The sequence below is a fragment of the Lichenostomus cassidix genome, chromosome 2 (genome assembly GCF_008360975.1).
Source record: "Lichenostomus cassidix isolate B80296 chromosome 2, HeHo_3.0, whole genome shotgun sequence".
Lineage (NCBI taxonomy): Eukaryota > Metazoa > Chordata > Aves > Passeriformes > Meliphagidae > Lichenostomus > Lichenostomus cassidix.
Genome location: NC_139482.1, coordinates 143,141,125 through 143,158,790, shown reverse-complemented (window position 1 = coordinate 143,158,790; position 17,666 = coordinate 143,141,125). Strand labels below are relative to the sequence as shown.

The window sequence follows — 17,666 nt, the reverse complement described above, 5'->3', positions numbered from 1 at the left end:
GATAGGATGATCTGGAATAGTAATTGCCTGAATTAAAATAAAGCAAAGTTGATACAGCTCATATCACATATTGCAGCAGTAAGTAGCAAAACCTAAGAAGCAGCCTCGTAACCCCACAAGTCTGAATGAATTAGGTATTGCAGTTCCTTCCATATTTTTTAATTAACTCCCATTGTCTCGATGACACACAAGAAAGAACAGCTGCAAACAGACAATCCATTGTACACTAAGTAAAGGCAAAGAAATTTCTCTTTAGAGCTGTTCATCATAATGAGAGCTGCTAATTTCCATTTTCTAGAGTGGCACTACAATAATTACATCTATTCTGAACATTGTCAGATTTTCAGTAGAAAACAATGCCATTTTTATCTATTTCCCTTAAATGTAATAAAAGCTCATGTGCTCCAGAAAGACTAAAATTCCTGCTCTGAATGGCCCTTTTCCCATGCTATTAAGTTCAGTGTTTAAGACAATAATACCTCTCTGATAATAATTGTAAATACTGTTAAAGATAAGCTTGATGGCTCTGGAAAAACAATTCCTAAAAATCAAGATGAAAAATGTGAAACAGTTTCTCTAGAGTATCTGTCAAGTTAAACACTTCTGGGGTACACCCACTCCAGTTTTCCACAAGTGTCTTGGGGGAAGCCGTAAGTAACATGATTCCAAATCCAAAGACACACTCCCACAATATCTATGTAGGATCCCCACATGAAGAGGAGGAAGAGCAAAACCTGAACTGACGCCATCAGTCAAGAGGGGCTTTTCATGCCTTGGCAAAGCCATCTCCAATAAAGATGATGTTAAATAAAGGAAAATCTATACCATCTAAGTGGAGCTGGTGCAGGGAGCTTAATGCAGACAGCAGACCCTGCAGGGGTGATGCCTTCACATTACAGGGAAGCTTTGGGGAGTTTAACCTTCTTCTTAGCAACCTCCTCCAGATCCCAAATTGCTTGGATGATTGTGCTTGTTGGTGTTTTGTTCTCTTTGATCAGCCCACGTAGAAAGGTCTCCAATTTTTATTCAGATGAGTGAGACCTTGTGAACTGGTTAATTGACTCTTCTCAAAAACTGCTGCAAAGGTCATTACTTATCCATCAGGGACATGTTCCACTTCTCCATGAATGTGCCTAGCTAGGTTTGTGCAGCTGTAAGCACTGGTACCCCCTGATGTCAGTACAAGTGACCCAAGGGATCAGTGTATGCAGACCACAGCAAAGTTGTTAAAAAAAGAATGACTGTTGCAGATGCATAAAACAGTAAATGGGCCTTAGAGGCAGTATCAATGTTAAATTACAGTCTTGGGACCAAAAATAGATGTGTGTGACTCATGAAGTTAATTTGCTTATCATTACAGGATTTGTTTCAATGTAGCTAAATTTTCCTGAAGGAGTAGGGTAGGATTGGGTAGGAGTCAGCTCCATATCTAAACTAAGTGACTACACACTCTTTGCACCTGTGAGCTCCTACTACCATCGACTGAGATCTAGTCACTACAGACAACAGAACCCCGAGAGACCTGAAATGACACTGAAGGAGTCATTACACCTGAGGTGTTGAGTGTCTCTCCAGATTCTTTGGATAAAATGGAAGTTTGGGACTAGCTACATTGTAGTCACCAAAACTCAGGTGTCTGAATGCAGACCTGAATTCTACCATCAATTTGTTACATTTAGTGGTTTTTACTGGTCTTTTTTATTTACTGTGGTTATTCTTCAGGTTAAAGGTGCTTTTTAAATTTATTTACTCTAAACTCTGACTACTCCATCTTAAAGACTAAGGCTGATTTATGTCATGAATGATTTTTAGAAGAATAGTTCACCAACTCTTTTCTGGCATTCCTTTGTTGCTATTTTCTTTCTTCCATGTATTTTCTCTTGAACAAATACATCTCTGTTCATTTTCAAACCACTTACCACTGCTGCTGCTTGCCTTTGAATTGTCTCCACTTAGCCTGTTGCTCAACTAGCAAGCTTTCAACAGAGCTGGGTAATGGAGTTTCCTTCACCCTAGAGATCATGACACTTCTTTATTAGGCCTTTCTCTGTAAGAGAAGGAATTTTTTCTCATCTGTTTCCTTCCAGCTCTGAAAATGCCTTCCAGGAGAGACTGACTAGAAATGTGAGGATTCTTTGATCATGTAAATAGTAAGGTACAGAGGACTATAAAAAAATGACAACTTTTTTTCTCTGGGATTTTCTACTGCTCTTCTGTACATGACCTCCACACATTTCTGCTGTTCTTCTGTGCCACAGTATCTAAATCTGTGAAATAGGAGCAATAGTATTTAAGTAGCTTAAAGGGGAGTTATGTGGAAAGGATCTGTATATCAAGGGAACAGCAACCTGACATTCATTCTCGAATAACTGAAAATCTTTCTTAACTGCTGTATTGAAGAAAAGTGATGTGTAAGGCCTGCAAAAAGGGACATATTCTGGTCCAGAGAACTCTAGCATCAGCTGAAGGAATGAAAGGATGGAAATTATCCACACTAGAGTCCACCTCATATTTCCCAATTTGGGGAAGTAGGCTGGCTCAGTATCCCCACCACCTTTTCAGTGGGGTGTGATGTAAGAGCAGTTTGGCACAGCAAGGGACAGCTGATGCCCATAGAGGGAAAAGTTTTTTGTCCCTTGAATGTTTCAGGACTAGAGAATTGGTGGTACCTGAAGTGCCACATAAAAATATGTATAGAGACACACATACACACTTAAATGTTGTTTTTCTTGCAGTGCCTCTCCATAGCACAACATACATAATACAAGTAGTGACACGAGCTGTAAATGCACCTTCAGTTGTGATTCCAACAAAGGCTCATCACACACTTCAGTATTAATGGAGGAGGACTGCCACAGAGGCAGACTAATTAACCTCAGCTTTATGGGTCATTGCCAGATCTTATGTGGAGGCAAGAACGTTTAACTTACCTTAATGAGTAGCATGAAGGTTAAGATATCGAATGTGCTAGCTACATTTTTCTTGGGTTAGTGAACATGTGCCAAGTCAACTATGTTTTATTTTAAATAAACTTTCTAGAGGCATTGCTGGATACCCCTTAGGTGAATGCAAATAAGGAATGCAAGATTTTCCTTTAGGGGGAAAAAAGAAGTACATTCTCTATCAAAGTCATATACCTATGAAAAGACTGAGCTTTTTTATTATGTTCTCTTGTCATAAATTTCACAAACAGTTCACTAACAACCAGGACTTCTGTTTACTTTCTTTTTTTTTAATCTTCTTCTCTTTTTGAATTTGTATTCCAATTTATCATCTTACATGAATAAGGTAGAAAATAACATATTTCTTTTTATAGTGAAAAAATTTTGTATTATTCTGAATGTATCTTCTCAAGAAGTCATTTCACACTTTAATCATACAAATCCCTGAAAGACTGATCTGATCTCTTTGACAGATGGATTTATTGTTTGGTCATATTGAGTTATGTATCTTAATAGTGAAGCAAAAAGAGAATATATAGCCTGAGTGTCTTGTGTTATAGGAGGCTTAAGGACACAAAATATTAAAAATGTTTCTGCTTCCTAGACTATCAATGAGCAGCTCTTTACAAATACGCTGTCTTAAGAAGCCATGGGACATTTGCTTGTGAGTGAAGCTACCTGAGGACTAGATATTCCTGTGAAAACCTGGGACTGCAGGAGTATAGGAGACCTCCTGAGGGACTGGTTTGCTTCTTGTTATCACAGGCATCACATCCAGTGTTTACACATCAGAAGAGTGGAGGATAGCAAAATTCCCAGGTGGAAAGTGTGGAAGAAAGTCCAGACAAAGCAGATGTGCTAAAATTAGAACCACCCTGCATGGGGAAACAAAGCCTGAGCTTGGCTTTTTCCCAGAATAAAGGATGAGCTCACTGCATTACAGCTCACAGCCTGCTCTATATCAGCCATCACTCGCATCATTTTTGGTCTCTTCCTCACAAAGGCAGGTCTTGATTTAGTAAAGGTTTGCTGAAAATGTGGATTAAATATTAGGAGACTCTCAGTTCTGTCATCTTCTGTCAGCATGTAATGCAGGAAGGAGGGCAGGAGAAAGCCTCCTTCCCAGCGTGAAGTGTAACACAGCTGTGCTCCTGTGGTGTGACACAGCTGTGCTCCTGTGGTGTGACACAGCTGTGCTCCACTGCAGCAGCTTTTGGCAGAGCGTGTTGTCCCTTTCTAAACAAACATGCAGTTCACCTCAGCTGGGGCTGCCATCTAGACAAATAGAGGTCTTTATCCAAAACATGTTTCTATCATAGCTGAGAATTGTTTACTAACTACTGACTAAGACTGCTCAGAGTAAGAAATCTTCATGGTCTTCACTGTGAAAGTTGTAAGTTAGTAATGATATCACTTCCTATGAAAGCTAGGGAGGGATTCCTTAGTTTATTCAGATGTTCCATCTATGACTACATTTCACCCATGACATTGAATCCTTCTGGCACACAAATAATTATTTGTGACTGTATATAACTGTATTGTTTGTCTCTCTCATTCCACCTGTTGTGCCTCTGTTTTTTCTTGTTCTCTCTGAACAAATTAGCACCCTCAAGAAGGGACATAACCCACAGCCTGTATAATTTAAGATTATTTTATATCCTCCTAATATCAAGTTGCCTCAAAACAAATTCAACATCAGTTTTTTGACAGCACTTTCTTCAGTTTCATCTGTGTGCTCTGCAGTCTACATATGTGACTGATTTGGAAGTTCACATCTGGTTTTCCCTAGATATATCCTATTCCCTAAAATGGTGTCTGAAATTTGGTGATAAGTAGTTTGCATAACTGACATACTCTAGTTCAATCAGATTTCACTATTTGCAACCCTTTAAAGCAAAAGCAAAGTGAAAAACTAACTTTGTGGTTGGGAGTGATATATTCCAATACTGGACAAAGCTTTCTAATAAAAAAAAAGAAAGAAAAAGGGACTGAGGGCAAGAGGACACAATAACAGTATTTTAGTACAGAAAGATTACTACAGAGAAAGCAGCAGTCAATAATTATCCATGCCCAATTTGAAAGGATAAAAAGAAGTTTTAATTTGCAGAGAAACGGATTTGGGTTGGATACTTGCAAAATCTGTCAAAGCCGTTAAACTGATGAGCCATTGAAGCAGGGACATTCTAAAATCTCCCAGGGGATGATCTAGGGCTTTCATGAAAGAATTTGATTACTTTTGGAGGGCTTGCCTGGCTGTACTTGGATGTGGTTAGTTAGAGCATGATGCTAATAAGCATGATTGTGGGTTTGATCCCCATATAGGCCAGTCATTTAAGAGCTGGACTCAGTGATCCTTGTGGGTCCCTACCAACTCAGATTATTCAGTGAAATTCTATGAAAATTCTGTGGTTAGTTATATTAAGACAGGGCTGGAAACAGCACTTGTGTGCATATGTATATATCTCCTCATGCACTTACACTAGAAGTATATGTACACTAATATGCAGTGATGCATTCTGCACACTAATAATTAATATATATGGATACTCCACTAATACACATTAAAGGTATACATTCAGAATAAACATGTGCATGTATATAATCATATGTCTGAAATGTTTGTGCTTCCTGACTATTCTTGAAACACAGACAAAACTCATTAGAAATGTTGAATATATTCTCTGGTCTTCCTAGTGGAGGGAGCCAGTTTGAATGGCTTCATGTGAGCTCATTTTATTCTTCCTTGCCTAAACCAGAGGCATGCTGGACTCTGGACTCAGGTTAATAGGGTGAATTATCACAAATGGCCTGAGCTAGAATTTTTAGAGAGGAGGATCACATCTTACATAACCATTTATCCAGCTCTTTAAACAGGGCATTGTGAGATACCAGTTCAGACTGATATTGACACCTTGGTTTCCTCTTTGTTTTAGGAACGGCTGGTGCTCTCTGTGTTACCACGGTTTGTAGTCCTGGAAATGATAAATGATATGACCAACGTGGAAGATGAACATTTGCAACACCAGTTCCATAAGATCTACATTCATCGCTATGAGAATGTCAGGTGGGTGGAGCAGCCTCTCTGTAGTGTTTAATTACATTAAACAGATGCTGCCAAATTACACTTATTTGGGGGTTTCTATTCTATTGCTTTATTCATTCACAAATTATAAAATAAGTGTATCCTTGTCTAATCACTGACCAGAGAAACATTTTGGTGCCTTCTTTTACTCATCAGGATGACTGCAATGGTAAGACCCATTTGAACTAAACACTGAGCCTGGACTATTTGTGTCTTTTATTCACTTAATTAAGTGGTCAGGATTGCAAGGGAAGGGGAGCCCTGCTTACATGTGGACACATACCTGCCACAGCCTGTTTGTTTCCCCAAACACTGAAAAATGAGGTGAAGACTTGTAAGATGCTCTCAAAGATGGTGACCTGTTATATGGTTCCTCCATTTAGTAGCCATTTCCATTCAATCAGTCTTATTATTATTATTTTCTCAATCCCATTTCCTTTCTTTATTTCTCTCTCTAAATCTTGTCTTTCCTGGAGTCAGTTATTAGAAGGGTGATAATTATCCTCTGAGCTGCTACTCAAGGTAATAAGTCCTAATTTCACATTTACGCCAGAATGACCAACTTCCACTCCATGACATAACATAGTCTTGATTTTATTATGGTTCCCAAAAAACAGAATATTTTTTTAAGCCAATAGCATTTTCCATACGTCTTTCCCAAAACACAAAGGCAAATTATTGAGTGACCATCATTGAAATCATCATTGGAGGAAGTGAAAAATAAACATCCTTGGATATAATGGTAGATAGTTTGCTAGGGAAGCATGTACTTTGCCTTCTGATAAAGCCAAAATAAAACATTGTCTGGACAAGTTCAATAAAAATAATTTGCACTTCTGCAGAAGAGTAAACTGATTATCTGTTGTTTCTGTGGCCATGCAGTAACTCAGATATTTTATTAAATCTGGTTGAAAGTATCAAGGACCCTCATAAAGGTCTGAGTTGCACTGAATTAAAATGTCTTCAATTAACCTTTTTCATACTCAGAGTAAGTGTTGCTGTAGAAGAATCAAAATATGGAGAAGATGGCCTTTTTGTTTTAATGGAAAAGGGTTGTAGTCAGGGTGAGAAGTCGAAACATATGTTATGCTTGAAAGAGATTTGAAATTAAGATTCTGAATGCTTTAAAATATAGATAGTGGTTGGCTTCTATGCATCTGTCAGAAACTAGATCTTTTCAAATCTACGTTTCACCTTATTTTTTTCCCCTAAATATTGGGTACTGAACACTACCTAAACCAATGCTGTACGAATCCTTAAAACTGGTATCCAGTTAGAAATTTTTGTTGGCTTGATAATTAAAAGTGTAGAAATTAGTAGTTTGAAAATCATATCTTTCTAAATTTAGATTAGTTTAGTTATTATTACTATTCATTCCCCTTTGAGTAGCTTGGTATTTTACCTTTTAATTTTATTTTCTCTCACTGGTGAAAGTCTTACTGAGTCTGTGAGCCTGTTATTTAATCCTCACCCAAATCATTTGCAGTCTGTACCTTTGAAGATGAGTTGTATTCCCAGTAGTCAACCTGATCATTACTGCACTTATTATTGGTTACATTAGTAATTCTCAGACGTTGTCAAATTATGATTTTGTTCAACACAATCATCAGCTAAAGAGAAACAAAATCTTCTACTCAGATTGTAACACCAGTTATTCAATTGCTAATGAGGTTTGTGCCATAATGAGGTTTGCAAGTTATTTGTCAATGGAGATCCTACCACAACTTCAGGACACACAAATTGATACACCTAAATTCAAAGTATAATCACACTGGGCTCCCTGTAAAGTCAGGAGAATGAAAAAGGAATTATCCATTTAAAGATTCATGCCTCAAAAAGAGAGCACTATACTTCTAACTCAGGGACTTCTGTCAAATGCCTAAAACTAGATGCAATAAAGCTGACCTTAGCCTGGTATATATCAAGACTGTCACAAATCTGTCTGTAGTCTTAGGATTTGAATCTTGTATGATTTAAAAATCTAGAATTACATGACTCCCGTTTTTGGGAAAATGTTTTCTCACAGCAGTATTTCTTTAGTCCCTTCAATATTTATATTCAGTACTCCAGTATCTCCATAAGTCTGGAGCAAAGGTAGTGTGATTTCAAAGAAAGTAAAATGACCCTTCCCCAAGTGAAATGCTAGAATGTAACTTAAAACACTCAGTAATTAAAGGAAATTGGCTGAAATATTAATATGGTTTCTCTTTTTTTAGCATTCTTTTTGCAGATGTGAAAGGATTCACCAACCTCTCCACAACTCTGTCAGCCCAGGAGCTGGTCAGAATGCTGAATGAACTCTTTGCCAGATTTGATCGACTGGCACATGTGAGTTAAACACAATTCATTTGCAAAAAGACTAAATCAATTATGTATTTGGGAATGTTGGGAAATACCCTCTGATCACTTTGAACAACATATATCCAGGTTTTCCCCACAGGGATTTTATATAGCCATTGAGGTTGGAAGACACTGACAACGTTTTATGAAAGATGATGAGTTCTGATAGCAAGTGAAAGCTGAGGTAGTCATCAGAAATTTGGGCTTCTGTAGTGATGGACAGAGAATGGTATGAAAGCAGATCACCTACCACAGTTTCTAAGGAAGCTTCATATTTCTGATCTTTGCTGGACTTTTTTTTTTTTTTTTTTGAAGACCATAGCTTTATAGCTTTATTTTGTCTTTTCTTCTGAGAACTGAGGAAGGTTAAATGACATATTCATTTAAGGTCATCTAATCAGTTCCCACAGTCATCGCAATGGTTAGTTACTAGTGGGGTTTACACTCTTTAGGCTTGATTCTATCTAACTCAACAATGAAATTAATTAAACACAGCAGAGGAAATTATTGCATCAGGAAAATTAGTTGCTACCTAGTTAACACAGATCAGAAAAAAAGGAAAGCACAAAAATACAAGCAGAACTCATGCTCAGTTTTCCTAGGCTTGCATTTCTTTTTTTCATATTTCTTTGGTCAAAATTTAATTATATGACTATCTTTAGGTGTCAATATCTGAGCTGACTAATAAGGCTTCTAAGTGGAGGCAATGAAGTACATTTAATGGAGTTCATCTTATCATTTATCCAACCAAATGTAGGTACCTACGATAGGAAAACACTAATTGCACTCTGAATATCATAGACCTTACTATCTATTTACTACAATGGAAACCTAAAGTGGCTTAGTCTCATGTACAGATCTACATCCCTCACTGGCTTTTATATATTTCTGGATCAGGGTTATGGGATATTTGAACATGTATTGCACAGCATCAGTAAGACCCTTGTGCTTTTCTCTCAGCTTACACATTAAGTCAAGAAAGGCAAGACCTCCATAATTATTCAAATTTCTTTTGAGTCAGCTATTTTTATGTCAAATAGCAATGTGTTTTCTCATGTACAGAGTGATGCCATAACCCATTGCCTGGGCACTGGCAAATTAGTAAATGTAGCCTACAATATTTGCTTTGCAAACAAAAAATCCTCATCAGGTCTGGTCTACACTGTAAACCAAGCCAGGCAACAGAACTATCTCAGTCCTGTCTTTTAGAAAGCTTATAGGAGAAATGTCTGCTTTTGTATGGCTTGACAAAAATAGCTACCTTAACTGATTAAATTAAATGTATGCATGTATGTCACAGAAATATTTTAGGAAGATTATGTATATAAAATGCTTGATTGCCTTGCTTTGCATTTCAATTTTGTACAGCATTCATGATCATTAACCACATTTTGTAATCATTCCAAAAGCCATATTTAACCAATAGTGATTTTGTATCAAAAGACTATATCCAATAAAGGAGTTAGGAACAAGGAAGGCATTTACAATTAAAAGTCTAATCCAGTGAATCCTTCCTCACCTGCCACTTAATCCTGAAGTCAACTTCCTTCATATTTTTTTTTTAATTAAATGATAACTGAAAATTTTGAACCAATTTGACTACAAAGATTAGAGCAATAAGATTGTGATTAATTAAAATTTAGTAAAAAGAAAGCCATTTTGATCATGTTCCTTGTTTGTGACCTGGATGTCATGATACCTGTCTGATGCCCTGACAACAGAGATGCCCAACACAGAGGAACCTCTCTTGGTTCCCTGGAAGGGATTTTGGTGTTTCTGTTCAGATCAAGGAGATGAATTCTCCCTCTGCACTTTATAGGAAACCAAGATTCCTCACTGGACTCTTATGAAGGGGACCAGCTGCATAAAATAAAAGGGTCTGAATCTTGTGTTGAACTTAACCTTTGCCTTTGGAAGATTTTGGAAATGGGCAATGACTGGTCCTGAATTTTAAGGACCATGTGAATTACATGGACCTATCAACCTACCCAACCGATATTGTATGAGCTTTCACACCTTGTAAAGGTGTATCTTTTGGAAAAATTCCTGGTCTTCATCTGAAGGCACCAAGAGTTGGTCTTGTCTAAATACTTGTGTGCCTTCTTAGTATATTCTGGTGCCTTAACACTCTCACTGTTGATTGTGGACTACTTGTTTCTCATTTGAGTTTTTCTTACTTTGAATCATCCATTGATTCTTGCTGAGACTTACCATTCTGAGACAAAAGAGCCACTAACTTCCTCTGGGAATGCATCTGAGTGTTTCATCAAGGTGCTTCTCAGGTTTCCTTTCAATAAAAGCAACAAACCAAACTCATTGCAAGGTTTTTACTCTGTAAGATTTATTCCCTCAAATAGTTTTGGACACTATTTTTTTGGAATACCCCCAGTTCTTGAGAATCTATTTTAAAACACTGAAAACAATGTTTCTGGACTAACCTCCATTGGTGTGGTGGAAGCAGATCATGACCATTCCTCCTGCTTTCTCTTTCCTCAATCATTGTCCAAATATCATGTTTCTGAACATACAGTGATAACAGCATTGAACTGAAAAATATTATTTTGGGGTTTTATGCTCTTGTTGTCACGTTGTGACCACCATGTCTGCATGCTAATGGTTCATTTTGCTGGCCTTATTCCTGAATGTTATTAGCAATCGTTTCCCTCTTGCCTGTAAATCCTTTACAGAACTTTTTAAAAGGAGTCCTTTTGAGACCTCCCTAGAAGGATCTTCCACTAATGAGGATTACACAATCACATCTATATTTCAGATTTATCACTTAACTGGTTCTTAATCAGCTTGACTAGAATTATCATAACTCTTTAAAATAGTCACTGTAACTCAGGCTCTTGAAGTTTGCTAAGAATTACCACCAAAGCAAGGAGGTCAATTGCAGAAAGCTTGAGGCAGTTTCTTTTAAGGAAAATCCTTATAAATCTTAATTTACTTCTAAATAAAAGTATTACTTTATAATCTCATATAAAGGATTGTTTGATCTGCTCTAACATCTTATATAAATCATACAATATTAAAGAAGACACTTTCACGGCATGCTGAAAAATGTAATTTTGCTTAGTTTCTTTTTTCTCTTATTAAGCTTTATTAAGCAATAAAGAAGTAATGAGAACTCTGAGGGTTTTTTTTTTAATCTTCACTAGTTTACATCAAGTATTATGGCATATGTTGATGCACATAATTAATAACAAAAATATTATAATATTTGTATCATTACCACATAACACTTTGAATAAAAATTAGAACTCAATATTTCTACTAAGGAAAAAATGTAATAATATGTTATGTACAGCTGCTTCTCATTTCTAATCACTCCATGATATTTGTAAAAGATTTATGGTTATTAAAGAGAAAAGTGACATTTACAAAGGAAGAAAAATAAGTTGGCATAAAACAGAACTGAAGAAAATATTTCCTGATATATCTATCCAATGAGAGGCCTAAACAGAAACTTAATTAATATTAATACTTTCCTTAGGCAGAAATTTTGAGGAGAGAAAGGAAATAAGATGACATTCAGTAAGATACTTAAGCCTAAAAGAAGTCCTGCTTTAGTGAAATTATAGTTATTTTTGATGTTTGTTTTTCCTCTGCCTTCTCTGTGGTGCTAGATGTCAGCCAATACTATGATTTAAATTATCATATTTCTAAATGCATCTACACTCTTTGTAGATTCAGTTTCAGATATGACAAAGAGGAAAGAGTAAATCCCTAAACAAAGGAGCTTATTAAAGGACTGATGAGTTTTTATTTGTTTGTTTTTTTTTTTTTTTTGAAGAGAGGTAATCTATTTCTGTAACCTTGGTTAAATTGGCTCCCATGATGTTGTAGACAAGCTGCCAAAAATTTCTCCAACAGTTTATTACCAATCTTACTTGTGACTGACATTCCCGGGGTGGAAACCAACCTGACTCCCAGGCTCCACAAGAACACATCCCCCACAGCCCCAGTACAATACCTGCACCTGTTGTATCATGAGAGGAAGCCTGGAGGGTGTTGAACACCCTTTGGTTTCCCTGATAAAGACACTGACATTGCACTGTTTTACTGATCCAGGCCATATTTCAGCTCTGAGGTGGCAGTGCCTTGTTCTGTTGTGAATTTATCTTCAAGCATGTAACCCACAGGAATCCAGAGACTTCCTAAAAGCCCCTGTTTAGACCTATATGGCATGTGTGAATTTCTTCATGTGTGTATGTTTGGGGTACTGTATCAAGAAGCAGAAGTAACTAGATTATGAGTATGCATATATCATATTTATGTCATTAAAAAAAAAGTTATTTATAGTAAAGGGATGGAGTGAATGCTCTTTTTACAATGCTTATTTCTAAAGTGTTTTTCCTCCTAACCAGTGTCAATAATTAATTTTCTAATGCTAATGAATAAACGACCCTGTTAAACCATGTTCTCCCTACACTTACAGTTTGTCAGATAGTAAAGAGCCTATCAAAAGACCTGGAGTCAAATAAAACCCCAGTCTACAAAACACTTTGAGCAGTGATAGTATAAAGACTTTTTTATCAAAAAATTCAGATGGAAATGACAGATTAAATAAAATTTAAGTTTTAAAACTCCCCAGTGATACGTAAACTAAGAATTATTCAAATTCAAATCCCCAGAAAGAGAAGCCCCACTTTGTGACTAAATTGGTATTTGAATCAAATTTAGGCATCACAAGTATATTCTTGGGAATTCTCCTACTCATCCTTAATCATAGAATCATAGCATAATTAAGGCTGGAAAAGACCTCTAAGATTATTGAGTTCAACCATTTACCTAATGCTTCCAGACCCACTACTAAACCATGTCCCCAAGCCCCACACCCACACGTCTTTTAAATACTTTCAGTGTTGAAAACTCAACCACTTTCCTAAGCAGCCTGTTCCAGTGCTTGACAACCCTTCAGATAAAGAAATTTTACCTAATATCTAATCTAAATCTCCCCTGGTGCAACTTGAGGCCATTTCCTCTTGTCCTGTCTCTTGTTACTTAGGAAAAGAGACCAACCCCACCTGGCTATATCCTCCTTCTTGGCCACCTGGGCACATGCTGGCTCATGTTCTAACATTGATGACCAGTGTCCCATGTACTTGCAGCAGTTAAGATCTAGAAACTCCTAAGGGACAGAATTTCCATGCAGAATTGTTCCTGCCTTAGCTAGAAAAAACACCTTGAATCTTTCTTATGAGCATTTCTGTCCCTGAAATCACTTAAAACATAATCTTCTAATTAGCACAAGCTGGCAAGGCAAATTGCTCACCAGACACAACAGTCATAGCAGTTTTTCTTCTACAGTATGTCAGTATGCCAAGGAACAAAGTTGTTGATATAATATGTTATAAAACTCATGCACCACTGTGCCTCAATTCCCTCTGCAGCATAAGAAACCCCAAACCCATGTTTTCTGGCAGCACAGAGAAATTCTAGCTACCCCATGATAGCTTATTCTAAAGGAAAAAACCATTCCTCACAGGGTGTGTAAAAATATGTAGAAAGTGTTTAATATAGGGCCATAATTATGCATTCCCTAGTTCAGGCAAATGAAAGACTGCCATATTTTCCCCTTTATGTGCTGAGAAAATAGAAACAATCCTTGTAACTGGGTCCCATATCTGCTCCTCCTTTTTACCTACATGACCAGGCTTGAGAACTCCCCTCCATCTGGCTCTCTCAAGGTCCCAGCTCTGTTTTCCAAAGTGACAGAGCTGCAATAGAAGGAACTTGGATGGACCTCTCTCTCCAACCCACCCCAAACAGACTGCTGATTAAGAGCTTTGGCCTAGACCCCATTCATGCTGAGAAAGGCCTTTTATCCAGGTTTCCTCTACCTTTGGCAAATGTTTCAGGAACTGAGCTATTGTACACAAAGGCCAAATCCCTGCCTCCTCCCACTCCAGCAGCCTTTTAAAGGAAGACTTATGTGTATGACTTCTCTGAGTTCTGTAGCTCAGCCACAGTGATTTTTCATCCACAATGTTCTAAACTTTTAGCTTGAAATTAGAAAAATTGCAAAAAATTTGGACTTTTCTGTGGGCTGTTCACTAGCCTATGGGGTTCCCTTCAAAACTAGGTGAAATGATTAATTCGCCACAGGCAAAATTGAAAAAGTGGCATAGCTTATAAAACACAATCACTTTTTTCCCCTTGTCAGAAATTTAGCCCAAGGAAACAAGAAATATTAATGAAGTCTCTGACTGTGTCTTTCAGTACCTTGGTATTTGCGCAACTCATTTCTGCAACTCCACCTTATGCCAATTTGCTTTGCTTCCTTTCCAGTCACTAGGGGTATATTTAATAAGCTCAAACATAAATCATTCACCACATATGAGGTAATTATTTATGAAAAATCTGCATATTTTCTTTTTCTCTAGATTTAGGTGAATTGGAAAAAGGTTTCTTATCAATTGCCACTGAATTAATCTAGAATTATTATTAAAAATAGTTGAGCGTTTGAGTCTGCTCGATATCCCCAGGCAAAAAATCTGATTTAAATTGATCTTGGCAGAATCAGGCCCCTTAATCTTCCACTTGCAGCAAATGAAAAGCTGCATATAAGGGGAGAAAAGAGCCCCTATTTGTGACATGCTGAGAATTTAATTGATCCCTTCAATAAATGTTATTAATGAATGAGTATTGGAAGGAGTGTGAGGCTGATGGATACTGATGTGAATGTCTGTATAATATCAGCTGTCATTTACATGCCCAAGGACAACTTCTCAAATTGCATATGAAAAAGGGAAGAGAAATAGAATAAATTAAAGAGATGATAATAGCCTCACAACAGTGCAAGGATTTAACACTGTGGTGAAAAATATTTCCTGTATCAAAGTTCCTGTATGACAATTTTCTCTTATTTACATAATTTACTCATTTTACAGTTTCTTCATGCATATTTAGATTTTTCATTCATTTTCATTTAGTATCAACTTGACACTCTTAGATACCATTGCAGTGAGATGAGTTTAGGAAGTGGGCTTGAGCTCTATAGTGTGAGGAAAATCTTGATTGTTACTAATTTTATTTTATACGACAGAAAAGTGGGCAGGCCCTCAGAAAACTCAGTCTCCAGTTTAAAACTGGAGCATGGCTGCCTGCATGAGCCATGAGTCTAACCTTAATGCTCTCATACAACCAGTCTGACAAAAGTCTAAATGGTAGATGTGATTAAACTACCAAGTTATCTGAGAGAATCTCATGAGACCAGGCAGTTTTCTTCTGCCAAAGGCAGATAGCATTACCCCTCTGTCCTTCCTGAGAGTAGTTGAATTATCTTCCTCTAGATGAAATATTTCCAGTGATAAAAAGCCCACAGTTTATTTTTGAAATGAGTATGATGGGAATAATTAGGGAAGAATAAAAAATGTAAAAGCAAGATCATCAGGTTGTAACACAGGTCACATTTAACAGTCATAATAATTTGGTTAAGAGGAAAAAAAAAATAGGAGGACAAGGAGTCATTTAAATTCTCCCTGTGACTTCTTGTGCCAGTAGAGACACCTTGCCTGACCCCTGCAATGTTTCACAGGACATAAATCTTATGTCATGTTTGTTAGTCCTGTGTGGGTGTTTCACATTCCCAGGTGTCTCACAGATCCATGGTGAGTTTAGGTACAGACAGCTGAACTGAAGCCCAGCCAACTGCTTTAGCTGTGAGCTGAATTTGTCTCCAGGCTTCCCTGACTGCACTGCCTGTCCCTCCCTGGGCTGCAATGGCAAACTCCACTGTTAGCTGGCATGGGACACCTAACACAGTCATCTCCGTTTGGATCTCGCACTCCGTCGATGACTTCCTGAGCTTTGGCAAAGGAATCAGGTGACATAACATGACAAGAAAAGGAATACATTCATGTGTAGTTGAATGGATTTCTTGTGTCACACACATGCACTCACATTTGCATATATCAGGCCCTCATTAGCAGTCTTCTCCTGCATTAAAATTCTTATTCTCATAAAATTCTTATTCTCATATCAGATAGGTATAATAAATGTTGATGATAAAAATGTAATTAAAAAGCTAAAATATAATAATACTTGAGCTATATCTTTCTTTCTTCTTTCCTTTCTTCCATTTTTTCTTTCTTTGTTTCCTAGAAATTGACTGGTCTTCCCTTTTCCCCCCTTCTATTCTACTATGAAATTATTATTTGTAAAGCACTTGTAGTGGCTCTGAATAGAGTTAAAGTGCTGCCTTTTGATTTATTCCACCTCAGTCAAACAAATATGACATTATAACCTATCCTTTTACTTTATAGATGTAAAAAGAAACATCACTTCGTGTAAGAATCAATTGAATGGGACCTTTAGGAAACCTAAAGAACTCTAAAATCTTTGGTTTATATATTAATCACTTTGCATTTTGTCTAAACGAGGAATACAGAGAGAAGCTTAAGGAAGCCCACTTACTGTTTGACATGCAATGATTTATGCCATTGGGTCCTACCTACTTGTCATTTAACTTTTATGTTTCATCATTTCACTCTATAGTAAAAAAATATGTGGAAAATGTGGTAAAATCAAATCTCTAATTCTTTCAATTAAGGAGGAACTGTGTGAAAAAAATGTATTGTTTTGGAGGGTTTTAGGATGTACAATATTATTTGGAGCCATATGAAAAATGCCCAGTGTTCTTGTGTGGGTCTGCAGAGGGTTTGAAAAGAAGGGATAGAGGAAAGAGAAGAGTTACATATGAATTTTGACATTTTAGAAGCCTGACTTCAGTCTGGAATTTTGTGCGGAACTGGGATAACAAGGCATTGCACTCTGAAAGGCAGCACTGGTATTGTCTGGAGACTTAAACAAAGCTTCAAACACAGTCAGTTCCTACTGATGGTTTAAGAAGATTTCAGGGTGAATCAGCTTACTTTGGCCACGTGCCCAGAGCAGATTTTACCCTCGCTGGCATGCTTAAGGCTTCAGCTGACTTCACAAAAAGCTTTGGGTTCAAGTGTGTAAGTTCCCTGTGCCAGGATTGTGAAAGACTCATCTGAGGTTGACTACAAAGCTTCATTCTTCCTAAGCAAAACTTTGAATGGGACCCATACTCCATTCCTGGGGGAGCCAGCATTCACATTTGCTCTTAGATCCTACTTAAATTTTTCTTTTTAATGTTCTGTTACTGGAGCCTTTACTGCTTGATTATTGATGCTACACTCAGTATTTCCTTGGCATAACTTGTAGTGTTCTCTGTTCCTGGGCATTGACTGCCTCCTGTGAGGGCCCAACCAGCAGAATACATTGGGCAAATTTAGCGGTAATCTTGGTCTCACGTGCTGGTCTGGGAACCGCAA

The 17,666-nt window shown here is 37.3% G+C and overlaps 1 protein-coding gene across 2 annotated transcripts in view; it reads left to right on the top strand.

Moving 5' to 3' along the window:
• Positions 1–17,666, top strand: part of ADCY8 (adenylate cyclase 8) — a 116,411-nt gene that overhangs the window by 41,179 nt on the left and 57,566 nt on the right. For both annotated transcript variants that reach the window (XM_085053582.1, XM_085053581.1), the window contains exons 3-4: positions 5,876–6,006; positions 8,241–8,352. In XM_085053582.1, coding sequence (XP_084909708.1) covers positions 5,876–6,006; positions 8,241–8,352 — 243 coding nt within the window. The remainder of the gene's footprint in view (positions 1–5,875; positions 6,007–8,240; positions 8,353–17,666) is intronic.